The 21,859-nt window shown below is 38.9% G+C and overlaps 1 protein-coding gene across 4 annotated transcripts in view; it reads right to left on the bottom strand.

The window, feature by feature from the left end:
- The window catches only part of ARHGEF28 (Rho guanine nucleotide exchange factor 28), a 289,722-nt gene that overhangs the window by 167,412 nt on the left and 100,451 nt on the right, over positions 1-21,859 (bottom strand). For 2 of the 4 annotated variants that reach the window (XM_088796567.1, XM_088796568.1), the window contains exon 3: positions 880-1,173. The exons of 1 other annotated variant lie outside the window; for it this stretch is intronic. In XM_088796567.1, the coding sequence (XP_088652693.1) occupies positions 880-1,173 (294 nt within the window). Of the gene's footprint in view, positions 1-879; positions 1,174-4,064; positions 4,213-21,859 lie in introns of all 4 variants that reach the window. One more of the 4 variants, XM_019728118.3, reaches the window with a different exon arrangement.

Genomic DNA, 21,859 nt, shown 5'->3' with positions numbered 1-21,859 from the left:
GATAAGTTGTTTATCTGATAGAGAGTTCAAAGTAAGAGTCATAAAGACGATCACTGAGGTCTGGAGAGCAATGCATAAACAAAGTGAGACTTTCAACAGAGAGTCAGAAAATAGTAAAAAGTACCAAACAGAAATCACAGAGGTGGAGACTATAATAACTGCAATGAAACATACAATGCAAGGGTTCAACAACAGACTAGATTAGTAGAAGGAAGGGTCAGCAAACCTGGAGACAGGGCAGTAGAATTCATCCAATCAGAGGAGCACAAAGGAAAAAGGGTGTTAACTCTGTCCCTTAACACTAATGTTGTAGAGAAGTTCCATTACAAGTCTAGGCTACAGGCAATGTTACCTCTAGTACTATAAATTGTTCTTAGAGAAAGTCTTAAACCATCACAACAAGCCAATGAAGTGGGTACTATTACACCTCATTTTATAAATCACACCTTTTTGGCATCAGAACTAAGATAACTTGCCTAGGAGGTATTATAGCCAGGAAGTAGACGTTGGCTGCATGCTCTTCATTGCCCAATGACCCTACCAATTTGGAAACGGGGTAGCAATAGCCCCTTCTCACAGCAAGAAAACATGCAGGGAAGTGGCGCCACAGCCTAAAGTAGCTGGCTCAAGAGCCTACCACAAAGAACAGTCCTTTTCTCCTGAGGCAGAGCTCTTCACCTCCTGGAACAGAGAAGCATCAACAACCCAGAGATGAGTAGCTCAGGACCTCAGGACCTCAGGGAAACCAGCCACATCAGATTGAGGCTTGGGTCAAAAGTGGGCAGGAAAACCCACCCAGGAAAATAAACAATAATTTGTAAGACATATTCTGAACTTGACATAGAGAGGAGATGTGCAAATATTCTGGTGAAGACCCACCTTCAAGGGAAGAATTTCCCAAGACAGTCCACCCAAGAGGCAACTCCAGATGAGTCAGAGCCAGCACGAGTTCCTCGTCCAAGGTTGGCAACGATCCCACCGTCAGGGCAAACGGGGTCAGCAGGGTCTGATGGCTACTGGCTGTGAGGCGATCAGCCTGGGTGACCAGCAGACGGGCCAGCCTGCAGGCCATGTTGTCCATGTAGGTCACTGAGCCGGAACCCATGGTCACTGGGGAGTAACCTTCTGAGCAGAGGCAGACAGACACCGTCACGGTCTCCTGGAGCCCATGGCCTGGATGATAAGACAGTGAACAGTTCACACAAAGTCTACAGGAGATGCTATCATAGTAGCCACCAGTCTCACTGCGCAGCCTAAACAGACCACGTGCTCCAGGACACCAAGGCGAAAGGAAATGCAGCCAGTTATCTTTAAATGCTGCCAAGCCTGTGGGCCCAAATTAAAGCTGACTCCATCTTCCAGTGACTCCTGATTTTTAAACTAACCTTTAGGAGCTCTGAGCATTTCAGTGTCTGTTCTCCCAAGATTACCCAAGATTACTCTTATTTGGCATACCTTCACGTTTTACATCTACCCTAACCCCTGAATTCAATTTTGTCATCCTAAAGGTCTTTGCCATTTTCTGCTCTGCCATTTCCTCCTGAATCACGTTCTTATGCATTTATTTAGGTGATCATTTTATAAAGTAGCACAAAAAAATTATACAACTTCATCCTAGTTCTACAGAGCTCCTCTGAGTGTGAGTGGGGGTGGGTGAAGACTACGCAACAGAAATGTTTATATATATTGTTCAGTGCCCCCCACTTCTGAGAATGGCTTCTCTGTCTTCTAGGTGTTCTTAATACTTCTGGTGTGGGTGGTCACTTAATCCTGCTATTTGTTCTGCCTTCTTACACTTCTCTTCTTTCATTTTGCCAAGGTTGGTGAAGTTTTACCAGGTATATTTTCATGCTGCCCCTGGAGAATTTCCAGGAATTAGTACCGCCAAACCCCTGTGATTTTGATAATCATAGCTGTACAGAAGAAGGGTTAACATTCAGCCACCACTGACCCCCAAGCAAACAGCTAATGAGTACAAGTCATCCCTGCTCTGCCTTATTCTCCAAAGCCTTTCCCCAAAGGCTATGGTGCCAGGGTTTCAAGGAACAAAAGCATCCCAGGTTTACTAAGTAAGAACTACTGCCATTTTCACATTGCCTCTTTAAAAGTGGTCCACTTTTCATAAGAGGAAATCCTCTGAAATACACAATAAATTGTAAAGTACCATAAAAAAGCAAAATGCCCTACTATCTGTCAGAGACGTTGATGAAAGTATTGTATAAACTTTTAGTTTGTCAATAGAAAGATCCCTGGGTCAGCTTTATCATACTTTTAGTTCAGAAATTTCTGATTTTCACCTGGACATTACCCATTCTTAAAGAAAGAAAAAAAAAAGTGGGGAGAATTCCATCATAATAAATGTTTGTTGATTTTTAAAACACCAAGAGGAAAAAAAAAGTGGTCCAATGTGCAGGCACAGAATGCAACCCTCACCCCAGACTACACATGTCTAATATATAATTATAGAAATCTGTTCTACGTACTTCAGAAAGGTTGCCCTGGTAAAGCTGTAACCAGGGAAATTTAAGGCTCAGAAACAGGCACTGTCCCCTGCTTGTAGGGAATCTGCTAAAATGAAGGTAAGAACCCTCACTTCTAAGCAGGCCCCAATATAATCAATAAGATTTTCTTTCACACACAAGGAGTGGGGAAGGAGTTTCACTCCTACATGCAAGTAAAGAAAAAGACAAAAGTTTTATTAGACAAAAGATATTAGAAGTGGCATTTCATATTTATTCTTTCTCTATAAAGAGCTTCATAAAAGTGGAAATCAAGAAAAGGGTGGGAACCTAACAGCAGGAAAGACATAAATGTAATGTCAAAGCAAAAGGGCAGAGGCAAGAGAGACCAGCAGCCAAAGTAACAAAGTGACTCTTTTGGTTTGATTTTCTTCTTTTTTCTTATAAGGATGGGGGTTACTGGACAAGAGAGAGAAGTGCTTCAAATTGCCCAGTCTCAGAACCTGGACAACAGATTGATTCAGTAACTAAGCCCAGGTAGGGCTGAAAGGTCTTTGTACATCTCTACAGTTCTAACTATGCCTGTATTTCCCTATTTACTGTCTACCTTCTTTGAGTAGATAACAGATATACTACAGAAGCACTTAGAAATATTTTTCCTCTAAAAAACGAGGTCAATCTTACCTGTTACCTACATGATAAACGATACAATTTAAGAGGGCCTGAAAAACCCACAGCTAAGGAAAACCGACCAATCAACAAACAAGAACAAAATCCTCCCTTCCTGCAGGTAATGACATCTTAATTACACCTTTAGACTAGAGTTTGATGTCTCACTGTACAACCCACACCCCAGTGAAAACACAAAACAATTGTATCTGAAAAGGGCTATTAGCTCATTATAACACATTAACATGATACATTAATTTGTCACCTGTCATGTCACCATGATGATTGAAGAAAATATCTGGGAGAATTACAGACTTTGGAATGTGAATATTTTTTGGTGGTGGGAAAAGAAAGTTCTGGAACCTGAGATCCAGCGAGAAAATATCTGGGTGGACAGGGTGCCAAGGAAGGAACCCCAACCACCAAAGGGAGCAGGCAGGGAGAAGGGGATCCTAGGGCTGCTAGACTGTCCACAGGGGAATGAGGAAGGAAGAATAAAGACAACTGTCAATGTGATCCTATACTGGATCACAGATATGAAAATGTGATATTTGTCTTTCACTGTTTGATTTCCTATTGTCTCAGTTCTTCCTGAGCCATCCCTGGCAAGGGGCCCTAGGACTACAGGAGGCGATCCTAAGATCCAGTGTCACCTCCATTGGACTGCATCCAAAGCACACCCAACCTTGAGAGCTAACATCTAATACAAAGCTACTCAGTGAGCTGCAGACACAGCTGGAAGAACCTCAGATGTGAGATAACCCAGCGTAAGTGCTTCTCCTAACATACACACAGACACACACATTCTCTCAAACAACCATCCCTCTTTGGAGCATGGTTCACTTTCTTTTCCTGGTCCTCTTCCTGGATTATATCCCTGGTGGGAAGATGCTTACAGACAGTTTTCCCAACTGCACAGTAAAGAGGACACCTCACCTGGAATGCTGGATTGGAGAACGTTATCCTCCGCGCGCTCTGCAATCACGACATGCCTCTGATGAGATCCATTATAAATAAAGTAAAACTCAGCATCTTTAGGAAGATACACATTTTTGTCAAACTTCGCATAGACCGTCATCTGCCCCTGAAAAATGAATAAGTTGGGGCATTGTCATACTTCCTCATTCTGGCTCTAAGAAACCGCATTAAAAAGGACCCAGATCCCACACAGCGGGGTTGGTCACGTTCATTTCATGGGAGCAAACTCCAATACTACGAAACCTTCTTTCCAACATTCTGGATGACAGGGAGATGCTTTCTGATATACTGCAGCATGGATATCAGAGCTGGTTTGTTCTGTTCTTAAAGTCGAAGACGTTTGGAGCACAGGGAAGAATTGTTTAATTTAATAGATGTGAAAATATGATACTTGTCTTTTACTCTGTTTGAATTCCTATCTGATGAACATCATTGCCCGTATTAATTTGTTCCTTTATCTGAGATAACACCATGGCATAAAGCTTCAAAATCCTTATTCTTTAGCTATGGCCTTCACCTGTACTGGATCACAGTCGAGTTTAAGAACCTTAAATACTCGCAAACATTGCCAAATAAATAGCACCACAGGCTCCCACGCTTGCTGTGCCTTTTCCCATTGCTATTTGTCATCTCTGAGGGATTTCCAAGCCCCCTTTCATCTGGTTGGGCCTCATACTTTCTCTTGAGAGCTTCTGGTTGGCACAAAGCCCTGCTAAGTGTCCTGGTCCCAAGGAGAGGAGCTGCCCCACTGGGTCACCGAGGCCCTCTGAGGAGGGAGGAATGTCAAGGAAGTGCGCAGCAGACTGCGCTCTGCAGTATATTACCATCCAGAGGCTGTGGAGAGGAGCTACAGCAGCAGGGCTACAGCCCAGGGAGCAGCAGCGATGGACAAGCCTGCCAGATGGTCCTGGGACCTTGGACTATTCAGGACACTCCCTCCCCTCAAACAAAAAAGGCTATACAAAGGGGGCCTCCAGGGAGAGGGTACATTCCACCCAGCCTATGGGAGTGGCAGGGAAATGGAAACCAGAAGGTGGAAAGGGTCGCCCACTTTGGAGGGCCTCCAGAGCTTGGCCTAGTGTGGAGAAGCGTCTGGGCTTTTGTGTGCTTGCCCAACAAAAACAAACCCACCCTCTGAGAATTCCTCACCCTGTGACAGGGGAGAAAAGTGAACAGAGAAAAGTCTACACAGTCTCCTCAACATCTGTTTGTCTTTGATGGATATTAACACGATATTCCGGAGGAGATTAAGAGTTAGGCCAATCAGCATCAAAGCCAAAATCGGTGTGGAGCCCCTCTTTCCAGTAATATGGTTATTTCTTCTAAAATTTTAAAAATAGAAAGGTTATGTTTTTCTAGTGGTTTGCACTCCATGACACACATGAAATATTATTTTAAGTTTTCAATAGGTACAAATACAAATTGTAGAGTTCTGAAAAAAGTCACCGGGTCCCAATTTTGAATTGCCCTTTCTCTTCGTGGGAGTTCACACACCCATGCACAAATATAATCAATAGAAAGTAACATGCCAAGAAAAATCTACCATACAATAGCTTCCAAAAAAAGTTCAGGAAGAGCATCTGAAAAGCAAAAAGCAATAACAAATGTCTGACATGACTGAGAGAGGAAACTTAGATGAAATTCCATTTCCTAAAAAAGGAAGAACAGCTTGCTTTAGTCATGTTCCTGGTTGCTAAAGGGACTGTTAATTATCCATGGACAGAATCTGACCTGACCAGTTGATTTTTTTTTTTTTCATAGAAACCAACCTATATTAAGAGATCAAAGTTTTTTCACAGATCACAAGGATAGCTAGTCAGCGTCTATTTAAAATAATGATCATATTACTATTTATCTGGCTGGGTGAACAAGGGCTGCAAATTATGAAAGCGTTTAACTGCAACCTTTTTCAATGCAGTACAACCCAAAACAGTAGTTTTATAATTCAGTTATGCCTCCCTTTCAAAATCATGCCATGCTTTACGCCTGATAAAAGAAGATAAACAGCAGCAGTCAGGTCAGAAATACGACGTGCTCATTAAAGAGACAGGCCCACAAGTCCCAGCATTAAGAATAATATTCAGCAATAAAAGACGTTTCTTATTTGCTAATCACAAAAAGATCAGAAAGACAGAGGGAATGGGGTGGTGATAAAGAAACCAGCAGAAAGCCAATGACACAGACGGGGATGGGGGGCGTGAAAGAGAGGGAGCTGACTAGAGAGAAAAAGGAAGACAGGGAAAGAAGATATGAATATGAAAGAACGTTTTCATTCAGAAAAGTTAGATAAAGCTCAAAGGAGATTTAGATAAAGCTACAAAGGACACAGAAGGAGGAAAAGGCTTCTAAAAATGTACTGAGGAACAAGTACAGCATAAATAATCAGCCACAGGTGACAACTTTTAGCTAAGATTGGGGTTTTTGTAGTCAGTGTGGCTACTGAAAATCTGCTACTTTTCTTTAAAGGCCACTAATTTTATGACTGGCAAAGATAAATTTGAATTTACAGAATTCCAGTGTGCCTCCATCATGTCTCCATCTGGATTCAATTGCATACTTTGTTCTAAGCAATTAAAAACTATAAACTTTTTAAGTGAATTTGTTGGTATCCATATCAGAATCACTCTGCTTCTACACAGAAAATAAAAGAGATGTGTTATCATCTCTCTGTCAATTTACTACATCCCAAATTAAAAAAAACAAAAACAAAAAAAAACGTACTCAGCTATTTCACTGAAACTTCTGGAAATAATAAGAGGCATAATAGGCTAAATTTTTATCTCCCCAAAACTAATCTATAAATGTAAGGTGCTCTAATCAAAACCCAAACTGAATTTTTCAAATGAAACTCAACGACCTTATTCTAAAGTTCATCTGGAAGGATAAATACATAAGACTAGAAACAAAAGTTCTGAGAAAGAATGACGTTTGAGCTGTGGGGGGAGGAATCAGGGCTTACTTATCACAAAGCAAAACATACAATAAAAAAACCACAGTAATTTAAAACCACAGTGTGATAGTGGCACAGAGATAGGCCACAAAGTCTAAAGTCCAGAGACAGATGCATGGTACTTAAGCAATGAAAGTGGCATTTCAAATCAGTAGGGAAAGAATAGACGACTCAATAAGTCGTTTCAGGAACCATGGCTGTCCATTCTGGGCAAAAATACTCTTCATATCAAATAAATACCCAATTCATGCAAAACTGAACATAATTCATAAATGCATAAAATAAGAAGGCTGTCTAAAAGTTTCATTATTGAACAAAATGATAGCAATTAAAGATATCTAAGTCTCATCTACAAGGTATGATCAAAATATACAGTGAATGTTTAAATAAAAAAATTGTTACAGTAAATGACACATTGTCATTAATCCCCCTCAAAATACTCCCCCTTAATTCGAACACACTTATCCCATCATTCTTGCCACTTTCTGAAGCAGTTCTGGAAGTCCTCTTTCGTGAGTATCTTTACTTCATCCTCCATCATAACAATGCTCCCTGTCACACATCACTTCTGGTACGGCAATTTCTGTTAAATAAAAACATTACAGTGTGTCCTCATCCACTTTATTCACTGGATCTGGCACCATGTGTCTCTGGCTCTTCCCCAAAGTCAAAATGATTCAGGACATCGAGGCAGCCACAACAGCGCAACTAAAGACACTCATGAAAGAGGACTTTCAGAACTGCTTCAGAAACTGGCAAGAAAGATGGGATAAGTGTGTTCAAAATGAGGAGTATTTTGAGGGAGATTAATGGCAATGTCCTTTACTGTAATAACTTTTTTTAAATTTAAACATTCACCATATTTTTTATCACAACTTGTATACTGACATCACACTAATGTATCAACTTTTTTTCATTTTCCTATTTCCTTCCAGTCTTTGCTCAATGTACAGCTAATTATTACATAGTTATCTATACTCATGGCATAAATACAAATATGGTTGTGCTTTTATCTCTATCAAAAGTATTTTTCCAAGTTGTTACAATTGTTGGCACCATTTTTAATTGCGTTCCATTAAGTGTTTGATGTTCTGTGATTTCATCATTCCTCTATTGTTGTACATTAAGGATATTTGCAGCTTGTTAACATTATAAAAAATACTACAGTAAACATTTTCACGTACATTGTTTTTATGTTTTAAATTATTTTAGAATAAAATTCCAGAAATGGGTCCAAGAATGTGAACAATTGTCACAAACTGTGAAACTGCTTTCCAAAAATATTTTATCAACTTTCAACACCACCTATGCTGGTCAAGAGTATCATTTTCATCCCAAGTTAGCCCAAACTGTTGTTTTTAGTATTTCCTAAGAGATAATAAACAGTTTCTCATTCAAATTCATAGTTTTTCCATTGCCACTGAAATTTATTGCCCATTTTTATAAAAGTTTATTACTAAATGGTGCCATCATTCTTAGCAACCTGATTAAATTTCGATTTAAAGAGTTCTAATCTTCCATTTTCTATTTTCATTTGAATAGTCTTCCCTCTATTCACCTTTGCCTTAGGCAGGTCAAAATTTTCACTGTCCCGAGTGAATCAACTGAGATCAACATCAGAATCATTCCCTTTCCTCTCTGAAGAGTGAAGGTGTACCGCCTTTTCCCTTCTCTTGCCCAAATTAAAAAGCACTCAAATAATCCTGCAAAACCTCTGAAGGCCAGGTAACATGGAAAATAGGAACGACCAATGTAAAGTAGAATTGAACTAAATATAATCATACTAAATATATTTCAATATAAGCACAAACAAAAGTATCAAGTAAATTAAACCAGTGTTTTTACCATCAAGCATCCCCTAGGGAAATTCTACTTGTAAAATGAATCAATAATTGTCAATGACCAAGCCTCCACATAAGATGCTGCAACATCTATGGATTTCTTCTCAGCGAACCAAAAAGATATTAAATGTTTTTGCCACCTTCAACTATTTCTTCCAACTCTCCTACCCTACTCCTCTTCCAATGGCATTTAAGATGGAAGTGGTCATTAACACTGATGTACACATTCTAAATATTTTTTCATTAATCTATGGTCCCTAATTCAGGGTCTCTAATACCCTGAATAATTTGGTGGCTGTATTACCCGAATCACTGGGTATTCTTGTACTAATATTCCCCGTTTCTCCCTTTCTTCTCTCTCACCCTCTATACACGATGTATCTGTATATAATTATACTTGGTTAGTAACAATATTGTTTGTGGGACAACAACCTTAACCATCCAGTTTCTAAAATATCTGCATGAGTAGGCAATAAACAAATACTGTAGCTTCAAATTGTGACAATGACAACAAAGTGTGCATCTTTTTATAGTGGAGTTTCTTAATCTGAGGCCACAGGGCGAGTCCATAAATGAGTGTAAGGTGGTCTGAGAACGTCTTTAAACTGTTAGCAAAATTGCTTTTCTATATATGTGTGTGTCCAATTTTCTGAGAAAATGTTTATGGCTTTTATCATATTCTTAAGGGCATCAAAAAATTCAAAAATGTCATGAACTCTAGCTTTTCTAGTAACAAACGAAAATGGGAATGCAAATGCTTTTTCATAATAATGGTCACCTTTTTATTTGACATTAAGACTGTTCTATTGATTTCTAAGGTATTCTAATATTCTACAGCTTTTATATAGGATAATTTTGGGGATAGAAGCACAATGAAGGTAAATGTTAATTGACATGTTAAATTTTATAGTGAAAGTTTACTAATACATGCCATGACAACCATTATCATAATATAAATATAAAGCTCTAAGTGATCAAATTTGATTGTTTTTCAAATTTGAAACTTATCCTCTTTACAATAACAACAACAAAAAATTAGTAATTATACCCAGAGCCTTCCCTACAGAGCACAGTGTGTTGAACATTGTAAGATCCTTGAAAAAGTAAAGAACAAATACATTATCCCATTTTACAAGGGAATTAAGGTACAGGTACTAGTACTAACTAGCTCAGGATTCCAGAGCAAATGAACAGTATTGGGTGTCTTGATTTCTGACCCAACCTCCAAGTTAGGTTATCCTCTTTCTACTCCTCAAGCACAATTCCAAAGAAAAGTGCTATGGGCACAAAGTCTTTTATATACAATTACTGTATTAAACTGAAGTACTCTTAAACACCAAGTATGAAAATGCAAAAATTATTTCCTATATGTGTACACTCATATTACATATATATTCATATCCTTATCCATATATATCTTTTATGTATACAGTACTTCACAATTTATAAAGTGATTTCTTGTAATACCTGGGAATTATAATAGTAATTCCTATTTTATAAATGAGAGTATTGATAATATCAGGTCCAGTGAGTGACAGAGCCACAAGTCAAATCTAGACGATCTTGTTCCAGATCCAGGACATTTTTCTCCCCAATATGTTACTGTGCAAACAGCAAGTGTTCAAGTATTTAATGACTTACCTACACCTTTATATTTAACTCAACATTTATTTTACATACTTAATACAGGGGTTCTCAACCTGAAATCTATGGGTAGACATGGGTGGAGAGGGGAGGTCAGAAAAATGTTCCTTAATCTCTCTGAAGATACGTGCATGGTTTTCAGCATGCATCAGGAGAGAATGTCTGTGTTTTCATCAGAAATTCTTAGGAGGGTACAAGAAGCATATGATGCAGAAAAGGTTAAGAACCACTGTGTTAAAGCATGTTTAAAGCATCTTTTGTATAGTGTGAAATATCAAGACCATTCACATTTATTATCCCAAACCAAAACTAAGCCAACAAAATACAGGGGAATACAAGTTGGTTAGATCCAGGAGGAAATATCAGAACGTCATTTTTTTCTTATGGAAGATAAACTAAAACTACCTAAAAGACTTAAAACATTTCTTCACAAGTAGCCTTTGGGGTAGGAATGGCTTCCATTTCCAGGCAGCATGAAATAGAGCACAGTAAGCCAACATTCCTGCTGAAAAATAAAAAAGTCATATTCTTTTTTTTCCCTGATAATCTTACCTTTCTACTACTTTCTAATAGACATTTTTAATACAAATTTGTTTACATTAAATTTATTGGGATGACAATGGTTAGTAAAATTACATAGGTTTCAAGTGTACAATTCTATAATATCATCTATATATCCTTCCGTCACCATATATTTGATTCCCTTTACCCTCTTCTACCATCCCCCCCGACCCCTTGGTACTATGGAAATGAGGAAAAACTATAATAAAACTCCAGAAAGAGGAGAGCCGCTCAGAGAAATTATAGCCAGAAGACAATGGAATGATATCGTGCAAGTAATGAAAGAAAATAACTGATTACCTAAAATTCCATACTTAACAAAAATATTCTTTAAAAAATGAAGCTGCAGTTAAAATTAAGACAAATACTGAGGGAATTCATTTCCAGCAGGCCAGCACTAAAATACTAAAGGGACTTATTGAAACACAAGTAAAATGATTTCAAACAGAAACATGGAAATAAAAGAGGCAACAAGGAACAACAATAAAATGGGTAAATATGTGAGTAACTATAATTAATATCTAATGTACAAAATAATTATAATGTCATGGAGTTAAAAATATTTGTAGAACTACAATGTCTGACAACAATAATCTACAAGGGAGATGGAATTAAAGTATCTAGTAGTTTGGGGAAAGTGTTAAAAGTAATAACTTATTATATTTATAATATGTCAAATATACATGTTTTAACTTGAGGGTAACTACTAAAAGAATAGTAAAAAGAATGCATAATTAACAACTTATAGAGGAAAAATTTAAATAAAAAGTAATTAATCAAAAACACAAGACAGGAGAAATAAAGAACATAAAACGTTTGTCAAGTAGAGAGTTATATGATATAAATCCAACTATATCGGCCATTATATTAAATGTAAATGAATTAACTGATCCAGATACAACACCAAGACAATCAGTATGGATTTTTTTAATTCAAAAGCGATACTTATATGCTGCTTACAAGACAACCATTTAAAAAATAACACAGAAAGCTTAAAAGAAAAAAGAAATACTATGCTACACTAACCAAAAGAAAGCTAGGATAGCCAAAATAACATCAGACAAAGTGGTTTTTAAAGCAAGACATATTGCTAGAGAAAGAGGAACTTTTCATCATAAAAGTGTCAATAATAAAATGATACCATAGTATTAAATCCACATGTATCTAATAATATAACTTCAAAAGATATAAAGGAAATATTAACAAATCCAAAGGGAGAAATAAACAAATCCATAATCACCATGGGAGACTTTAGCATGCCTCTCTCAATAATTGATAAACAGACAAAAATTGACAAGAATATAAAAGATCTGAATTACACAATTAACAAGATTAGTTATAAAAAGGGATAATTACCATAAATTAAATGTATATAGCAATATTTATTTAAAAGGGATCCATCATTCAAAACTCTGCATTAAACTCAGTTAAACAAACACAGAAATTCTTGATGACTTTCACACTCAATGGAATGATTCACCACTATAGAACTGAAATAGCCTTTGTTTCTGTAGCACAGCTGAATTGAGTAAAAAACAATTCATGACAGAGGTCAGTAAATAACTCCAGATTCCTCACAAGACCAGAAGCAAGCTTTACAAAGCTCCTTAGCTTGCTTCCTTTTAAAATCATTCACTTATAGAGTCCATGAAAACAGAATTCCTAGAAATTAAAAGCAAATATCTGACATTTTAAGCACATTATAGTAGGAAATATACTGGTTTGAGTAAAAGAATACGTAAATTATACACTTTACTCTTGCATTATCCCAGTATTTCTTGACAAATAAAGGTCCCACACTTTGTTGCAAAATAATCAAATGCATAAAAAATAAATAAATAAAGCAAAATGCAGTTTAATAGTTGGACACCAGTTGGGATTTTATTCAAGAATCAGCTAAACATGAATCATCCCTGAGACTAAAATGCTAATTCTGCCCAACCCTACACTGATGAAAATCTCGGAATTCCATTAAGAATGAGTACAGACAGACAGCTCTTCTCTCTACCTGTCAGACATACCTGAGCCACGGAATGCTTTAATGTAAATATAGACTAAACCGACGGCACATTCAGAAGAAAGTGACAAGGATGCCATAGAGACTCAAAAACCATGTTGTCATATGAGGAACAATTGAAGGAACTGGGATTGTTTTGCCAAAGAAGAAAACACTCGTGGATAAACAGTCACGATTACAAATATCTAAGGGTCTGTCATGCAGACAAGGGATTAGACATGCACTGCAGGTCCCAAGGGGAAAGCTCGAAACAATGGGGGGAAGGACAGGACACAGTTCAGTTCTATAGTGAGAGCCTTCTAGGGATCAGAGATGTCCACAGATGACAAGGATTACTTCAGCTTAGAAGGAATAAGCACTACCAGGAAATGGTGCTTCTGTTTTTCGTTTCGCTTATTTGTTTGTTTGAAGAGAGAATGGGGCTAAATATCTAATCTTGAAAGGCTAGAATCTATGCTACCTGGTATATAACTCTACATTAATAGCTTCCATGTGAAAAAAAAATGAGTAAGTCTAGATAAGTGATATTTTATGGGTTTTTTACATTAATTTCTCCCTTAGTCTTTTGCTTTGATTTATTTCCTAGCTCCTTGGATTGATGCTTAGTTTATTTTAATTCTCTGCATTAGTGGCTTTCAAACTGAGATCAGGGAAACCCTAGGTTCTAATGGAAGAATGTTGGAAATTCAAACATTCCACTTAAATTTCATTTTGGAAAATGTTTCCAATTATTTTAAATCTAAAAAATATTTCATTTACTTAAATGAATTATTTACCAAATTTTAATACTGGAGAAGAACTGAACTGCCAGGTTAAGTTAATGTTCTCATTGACTTGAATGAATGAATGAATGAATGAATGTATGAATTTAATTAATAAATTTAAATCTGAAGAATATATTTATAATAAAGTTTTTATCAAGTTTATATCTAAAAGTCTCTAAAATGCTTTGGAAAAAAGATGTCTCCGAAAAAAATGTTTCAATACCATCTGTTTAGTGTCTCTAAGGCCCCTATGGTATTAGCTCATTTTATGTTTCATATCTCAAACAAGCTTTATGTCTGCAACACAGTAAAAACTACAATTCATCAATTTCAGATCCAGGTTATACCCATGTAGACAGTACATGGTTATTACTTAACACTTTAAGTCTACAGATTCATGTCAAACCAAATGTTGTCTGACAATGAGTGTGACTCACCTGATAGCATCAAATGTACCAAACCAAAACCAAGACTAGGTATCAGAAACACAACGAACCCTAAGTCTCCATGAATGGATCTCTCCTGAGCAAAGAACAGTGACACAACTCTCTGTATCCTTATTTCAGGGTAGACCACATAGTTCCTTTATGTAGACATCCCTCTTACGAGGGTACAAAAGAAGGGAGTCCTTGGAGGAGGAGGGGCTCTTTGGGGTGGTCAGAGGTTGCAGCTCTTCCCACTAGTAGCTTCAAAAGTGGGAAGAGTATTGGCCCTTTGCCCCTCTCATCTGACCAGCATCCGTGCCTGAACACCCCTTCCACCTTCTATCCTCAACACACACGCACACCTTCATGCTCACACAGCAAACCATTCGTAAGTAAGAGCACTGAAGATCCTGCCAGGTAAGGCCCCATGCAATATAAAAGAATCAGGGAATCCTCACTGAGAAGAACAGATTCGGAAATTTATAAAAATATAGAGCTGAAAGAAGGCTTAGAGCTCATCTGGATCAAAACCTTGTAAAACCCTCACCTTGCAGAGCAGAAACTGAAGTTAACCTGCTCTGGGTCTCATCACACAGCAGACCTCGGGCCAGAACCCAGGTCTTCACCCTCCATCCAATACTCTCCCCACTGCTCGAAGCTACTAGTCCAAAGAGCCACAACCTCTGACCCCCACAATGAGTCCCTACAATTCCTCCAGGGACTAAAGAAGAACCTTTATGGAAACAAGTCAGATTCAGAAGCCAATCAGTCTCCCCAAGTTCCGCAATGCCCACCCCACAACATCTACAGATGGTGCCAAAAAAAAAGTATACACATTTTTAAGAAAGGAAAAAAACTGTATTAAAATTGTAATCCTCAATATATACCAATAACAAAAGACGAAAACAAGTCATGTGTATACAATTTTTTGACCCCTCCTCCCCTGCGGTACATCCCTCCATTCTCCTGTCTCTTCTCGTCCTAGACTCCCATCACCTCTGCCAAACTATAGAGTATCTCAGGGCCTGTTGCTTTTCCCCTCACGCTTTTCCTTCTCAAATCAGCAAAGACATGTAAAAGCCAGTTCAGTCACAGCATGGAAACCATGAAAACCTAGAAACAAGAGATGCAGAGCAATAAAGAAAAGACATCCAGAAAATCAGTTCAGTCTTGGCTCCAAATAAGTATATGGGAGGAGAGGAAAGACAGAGACGTGAGGATGAGGGGGATGAGGACTCATGGGGAGGGACAGGAAAAAAACAGCAGCAGCATCAGTGGGTTGAGGACTGATGACAACACAGGAGGAGAAAGGACTAGGAAAACAAAGCAATGTGGAATTTAATAAAAACAGGACAAGGGAAAGAAATATAAAAAATAAATAGATAAGTGAAAATAAGTAGAAGAGAGAAATATCCACCCTACCAGGAACCACAATCTGGAAATACATTTGTAAAAAGGAAGGAGGCTGGGAGAAAAAGGAGCTGAATTTTGAAGCTGACAAAAAACATTTCATCTGATCAAAATCAAGAACTAAGGGCAAAAGAAGCACTACGGAATGTGTCTTTTTGTGACACAGCATAAAGGGAGGAGGGTGCCATGTACAACAGTGCAGGGCTGCGGGGAGGGCATACTCAGAGATTCCTTTCTCGTTCTCAGCCCCACTTTAGAGTCAGCAGGGGCTTTAGAAGGCAGGAGCTCATTTTTCTGGCTTGGTCCCTTACGTAGAACTCTCTCTGAATCTTCAGGTCCACTGTGGGGCTCTTGGACAGTGAAACACAAGACCTACATACAGAGCTGTCACTGCAGGCTTCATCAGAGGGACCATTCAACAGAAAGTCGATTGGACTATTCCCCTCATCTTAATTCAGCACAAAGGCCAGCAGTACAAGAACACTGGCAGCAACGAACACAGAGAACAATCAAGAAGGCCAGCGCATGCAATTAACGTTGTTAAGAATGATACCTTCCATTTCCTTAGTGATTTACTGTTCAGGAGGTGCTTCTGCGTATGCAGCCCCCAGATACCCAGACAGGTGAGGAGCTGACCCACAGTCCCCTAGCGAGCCAGAATCAGCCCCCTAAGTCTCCTCATTAATTCATTCATCCAGATAGGCACTGGCTGTCTATTAGGTGTTATGGTTACACTACCTGCCCTTATGAAGCTATTCTAGTGGGAAGACAGACAAATAGTTAAGTGCCTGTTAGGTGAGAGATTCATAAGAACTGATAAAAATAAGGTGGGGTAAACAGAGATGTTTTAGGTAGGAGAGTAGGAAAAATCCTCTAATGACATTCTAACAGAGACCTGAGTACAGTACGGGAGTGAGCTACGGGGATTTGAAAAGGCATTTCAGGTTGAGGGACCAGCGAGTGCAAAGGCCCTGAAGTGGTATGTGCCCGGAGTGTTTGAGAAACAGCAAGGAGACCTGTTGGCTGAAGGAGAAGAGGAGAGAAATGGAAGACACGGTCAGGGATAAGGAAAGGACACTGTAAGGACTTGGGCATTAACTCTGCAGTGGGAAGCCTAGTTTGGAGTAGAAAAGTGACAAGATCAGAACTTCATTTCATGAGGATCATTCCGGCTGCTTTGAGAATAGATGTTGATGGGACAAAGGTGAAGTCAGGGAGCCCCACTGCCAAATCCAGGGAGAAACAACTAGGCATCCCTTCAGGGCATTTTCTGCCATATCATGGAGGCTCTTGATGTGATTTTCTCTGTGTCGTAAGGAGACAAAGCCACCCGTTTCCCAGGAGACCACATCTCTACTCAGCTCTGCTTCTCACTGATTGCAGGAGCTCCAGCAACCCTGTGCCACTGAGAAGATGGCCGTAAGGGCAGAAAAGGACACTTTCTCAGGTAGGAAAATGGCCTGTAACCCAGGGCTCTTCCTCCCATTTCTTACAGAAACACAGACCGATGACAGATGGATGGACTGTGAAGGCACTTCTATTCATTCCTCCGCTGGTGTTCACCTCTCAGCAATTTGCAGCATCAAATGATCAAAGAGCAGGTGCAGTCAGGTGGCTTTTCAGTTTGAATGTGAAACAGCTTTGAGCATCCTCTGACTCTCACCCAAACTTCTGTGGTATATAAACTTCTGCTCTTCATATGGCTGACTATAAACACTCAATGGACAAATATAATCTAACATGCTCTAAAAACCTTATTATGACAGGTGCCTATTCACAGATAGTTCAACACTATCAAAGCCCCCATCATAGAGATGCTACTGAAGTAATGTCAAGAAAAAAGAATCCAGATTTTGTCCTAACTCACACTGAATACAAAAGTTCTCACTTCTTAACACAGAAATTCACTGAGGTTACTTAGAAACCTATAAAGATAAAAATGACCATCATAGAAAACCTTTATGTTTTAATCAATAGCACTGTACATTTGAACATACCAGGCACCACGCTAAGAGAATCATCTCATTAAGTCCTCACAATGACCCCTTTGAGGTAGAAACCATCAGCTCCATTTCACAGATGAGGAAACGAAGGCTTTGAGAGCTGAAGTACCCTGACAGCTGTGGTCTGAAGGGTCAGGTACACAACCAGGAGTCAAGTCCATCTCTGCTTCCCTCAGAACTCCTGGCACATCCTGCCACCATGTTCAGGACCACATCGCCCAGTGGCATGGCCTCTGTGGAAGGCATGAAAAAGCCCACTGTGTAGACAGACTGCGACAGTCTCCCCAGACCTAACGCAACAGCTCTCAAGAACTCACACATAAATATACTTTGAGAATTTAGGGGGAAAAGACCCAAGTTCAAAGAGTGTAATATTGTGACCACTTTTAAACTTCCTTCATCAACAGATATCTGATGTGTACCAGGCACACGTGGGAGGAAGATGACACACCTGATCCTTACCTTCAGGGAGCTCACAGGCTGGTAAGGACAGAGAAGCTTAAACACACACGAGTTAGTACAGGATCTCTGCACAGAGGGGGCAGGAGTAACCAGGCCTGCCTTGTAGATGGGAAAAACCTCCCAAAGGATGGAAGAGATTTTGTCAATGGAAGCGAATCCCAAGTAAAATGTGAAGACTGGCTATACAATGGATTCTTGGGGAGGGACAGTTTATTGCAGCCAAGCTGACACCAGAGGTAGAGGCAGAGCTGAGGGGAAGCCAGGCCTGAAGGCAGAGGCCAGCTCATGGAGGGCTTGGGCACAGGGAATCACAGGAGGGACTTTGAGCAGGGGTGTGACACGGTCAGATCTGCATCTGATGTAGGGGACAGAAGCAGTCACACCAGGAAAGATGCTGTGGAGACTGGCCTTTCTTGGAGTACAGTCTCCTGCACATTACCCTACTGCTCTGGAGTTTTTTTAAAAGTACTGAAAATAATACTAGAAGTGAGGGTCAAATGAGATGATAAATGCCTGTGCCTGGTGTAAGGTAAGAGTTTGGTAAGTGTTAGTAATTCTTATTTTTCATGTGTAAACTACCTCCTTTTTTTTTTTTTTTTATAAGGCAGGATGTTAGCAAATTAGTTGATTTCAAATATTCCTCAAATATCTGGCAGACTCTAGGTCCCATGGGACCTCAACAGCATCTTAGGTGCAGAAAGGACTCAAACAGTTAAATTAAAAGGAAAGAACATTTTGTAAACCAAAAGAATTGCTTCCTACGGTTTGTGTGTTTCTACTATGATCTTTCATATACCACATTTTTCTTAATTAAAAATAAAATGTAGTTTCATATATTTACTCATCAAATATTTATTAAGCCTTTATTAGAGTACATCTACACAGTTTTCTGGGAGTGACAAATGCAGCAGGGAAATGAGTAAATCCCTGCTCTCATGGTTTAGAGTCTTCTGCTAGAAGACATAATAAACAAGAAAATATCAGGTAATTACGAGTGCTATACCGAGAATTACAAATAGTAGAACGATGCCAACTTCCCGGGAGCTACTTTAGATTGGATGGTCAGGAAGATCTTTGAGAGGCAGGGCACGGAGGCTGAGATGGAAATTACAACATTTGCAAACGTTGTTTTGTTTTGTTTTTATTTTTAATAAGAGAAAAGAAATGAGAATGGACAGAATGGGAACAAACAAAAGGACAGGTCAGTGAGACTACAGCAAATCTGTTGGGGACAACCAGTGAGGGCTTTGTCCCCGTGCCCAAACGGGTATGAATTGAAGGGAGCCGCTCTGGTGCCTTACACTAAGAATAGCAAGGACAGGTAGGAGGTATGGTAGAGAAACCTGAAAGCTGGTTGGTGTAACAAAATAAAAGCCCATGTCTTGCTCGCATAATAACCCAATGCAGGTATCGCTGCTTGGGTGACTCTCTTCCAAGTAGCGTTCCAGGGACCCAGGTTCCTGCCACCTGCAACACTTGGACCCTGCTACCCTGCTTTACTTCAGTCAGAAGGACAAAAGAATATGAACAATCACAGCTGTCCAGGCCTGAGCATGGCGCCCATCTCTTCTGCTCCCATTCCACTGGCAAGAACTCAGCTCCGAAGAGTAACTGGGACACATTTCCTACTAGCTGTGTGCCCAGGAGAAGGAAGGAATGGTTTGATTATTGGCTCAGTCTCTGCCACAGGCTCAGACACAATGAGTGATTTCCAGAGAACATCTAAGAGCTAATAATGTTACTATATTTCAAGCTTAGTTTAATCAAAATTGAATATTCTACACTTCAAAAAAAAAAAAACACATAAGAAAACATGAGAAGAGAGCCAAGAGTTGGTATATTGTGTTGGAAATGATGACTATGCAATGCCATCACATTCACATGACTATTTTCAAAAGCATAGTCTGTGTATCTCTCTCTCTCTCTCTGTCTCTCTCTCTCTGTCTCTCTCTCTCTCTTTCTCTCTCTCTCTCTATCACATACACACACACACACACACACACACACACACACACACACACCCTCACTCTCTCAACAATCTTACTCCAAACATAGTGCCAGAAGTTGTACTCCTACAAGTGTCACTTTGTTCAGGAAAGAGAGGAGCTGGGAGAGAACAGCTTCAATCAATAAACAATTATTTACATAATAAAGGAAAACTGCATTATTTTAAATGTCATTCTTAAAGATTAAGGTATTTCTGACCCTTTAGGTTAAATTATTCCATTTATCCCAGGCCTCTTGAAATCACCCCAAAGTACAGCACAACTAATAGACACTAAAAGATTTTCCACAGGCATATGACTTTTATAATTTACTGATCAGAGATGGACGACATTGATTCTCATTCCATAAGTACCCTATCCCTTCAAAATCAACAATTCAAAGCCGAGTTTTCTGGCCACGTGATAGCCATGGGTCTCCTCCTGAGGTTCTAAATGACAACACAGCAACCTGTCAGCTGCTCTACTAACTGTGCCAGTGTCCCAACTATTTCCCTAAACCTGAATGAGCACTTAATGTCACACAAGACCCCGACTCTCTGAAAAAAATTCTTTAATAGCCAAGCAAAAGCTCACCCCTGAGACTTATAATAATCTGTTGTTGTTTTTAAGGACATGTCTAACTGAAGAAATACTTAAATTATAGTAAGCCCAGAAATGATCTCATTCCCAACAGGAGAGACACAGACTCATGTTCGGTTTTTAACTGGTTATACCCTCCTTCGAAACTACAAAACCTTCTGACTATGTAAGGAAAGCACACATAACTCCCGAGTCAATGTGAACACTTTGTTACTAGTCATGACAGAAATTAAAGCATTCCCACAAATCCAATATGCTAAATTTTGAACATATGGAACACACAGTTGCTAAAAATGAATTCTTCTCACAGAGAACTTCAAGAGCTTTCTACATTTCTGGATAAGAGACTTGAGGTGTTTTGTTTTAAAGATTAAAGGCAGAGAAGGGGGGAAATTAAAGAATTTCAACTGATCATTACAATAAAAATAATCCAATTCAACTGATTCAAACTGTCCCAAAGATATTCAAGATGTTGGTCTTCAATTGTTTGATCAAAGCCTCAACACAACATAAGTAAAAACACGAAAAGATTCTAAACAAGTACTTAATTTTTAGAGTAACCTCAAGAATAAATTTTTCCTTTGTAAATCTAAAGTTTTAAACCACTAAAGACATCAATCTTCAAAGAAATTCCTCTTCATAGCCGATAGTTTTAACCTAGATTGACTGCAGATTCCATCGAGGGACCACCCTCCCCTCAGTCTTGCCGTCACATCTTGTTAACAGGGTGAAAAGCATTTTTATCCCAACTGCTACTCTGTGAGAACATACAACACGTCTGCCTGGACAGTTTCCTGTTTAAAAAAACTCCAGATTTAAGGATAAATTGGGTATATTTCATTATTCTTTATTTTACAAACTTACAAACAGAAGTGTAAGCTGTAAACTTAGCCGTGAACTATAAATAATATGTATGTCTACATTCATGTTCTCACTTAAACTAAAATCTTAGTAAAACTGGTTTGATCCAGGTTTACAGTAGTGATTTTTTTAAAAGATTACTTTTCATTGAATACCACTGTATCGCACTGTTAGGAAATACATTTCATCCTCCTAAGAACACTGGAAAGTGAGTTTTATAATTCCCATTT

Source organism: Rhinolophus sinicus, chromosome 3 (genome assembly GCF_057876585.1).
Source record: "Rhinolophus sinicus isolate RSI-liver-muscle chromosome 3, RSI-T2T, whole genome shotgun sequence".
Lineage (NCBI taxonomy): Eukaryota > Metazoa > Chordata > Mammalia > Chiroptera > Rhinolophidae > Rhinolophus > Rhinolophus sinicus.
This window is presented reverse-complemented; position numbering and strand designations above follow the sequence as displayed.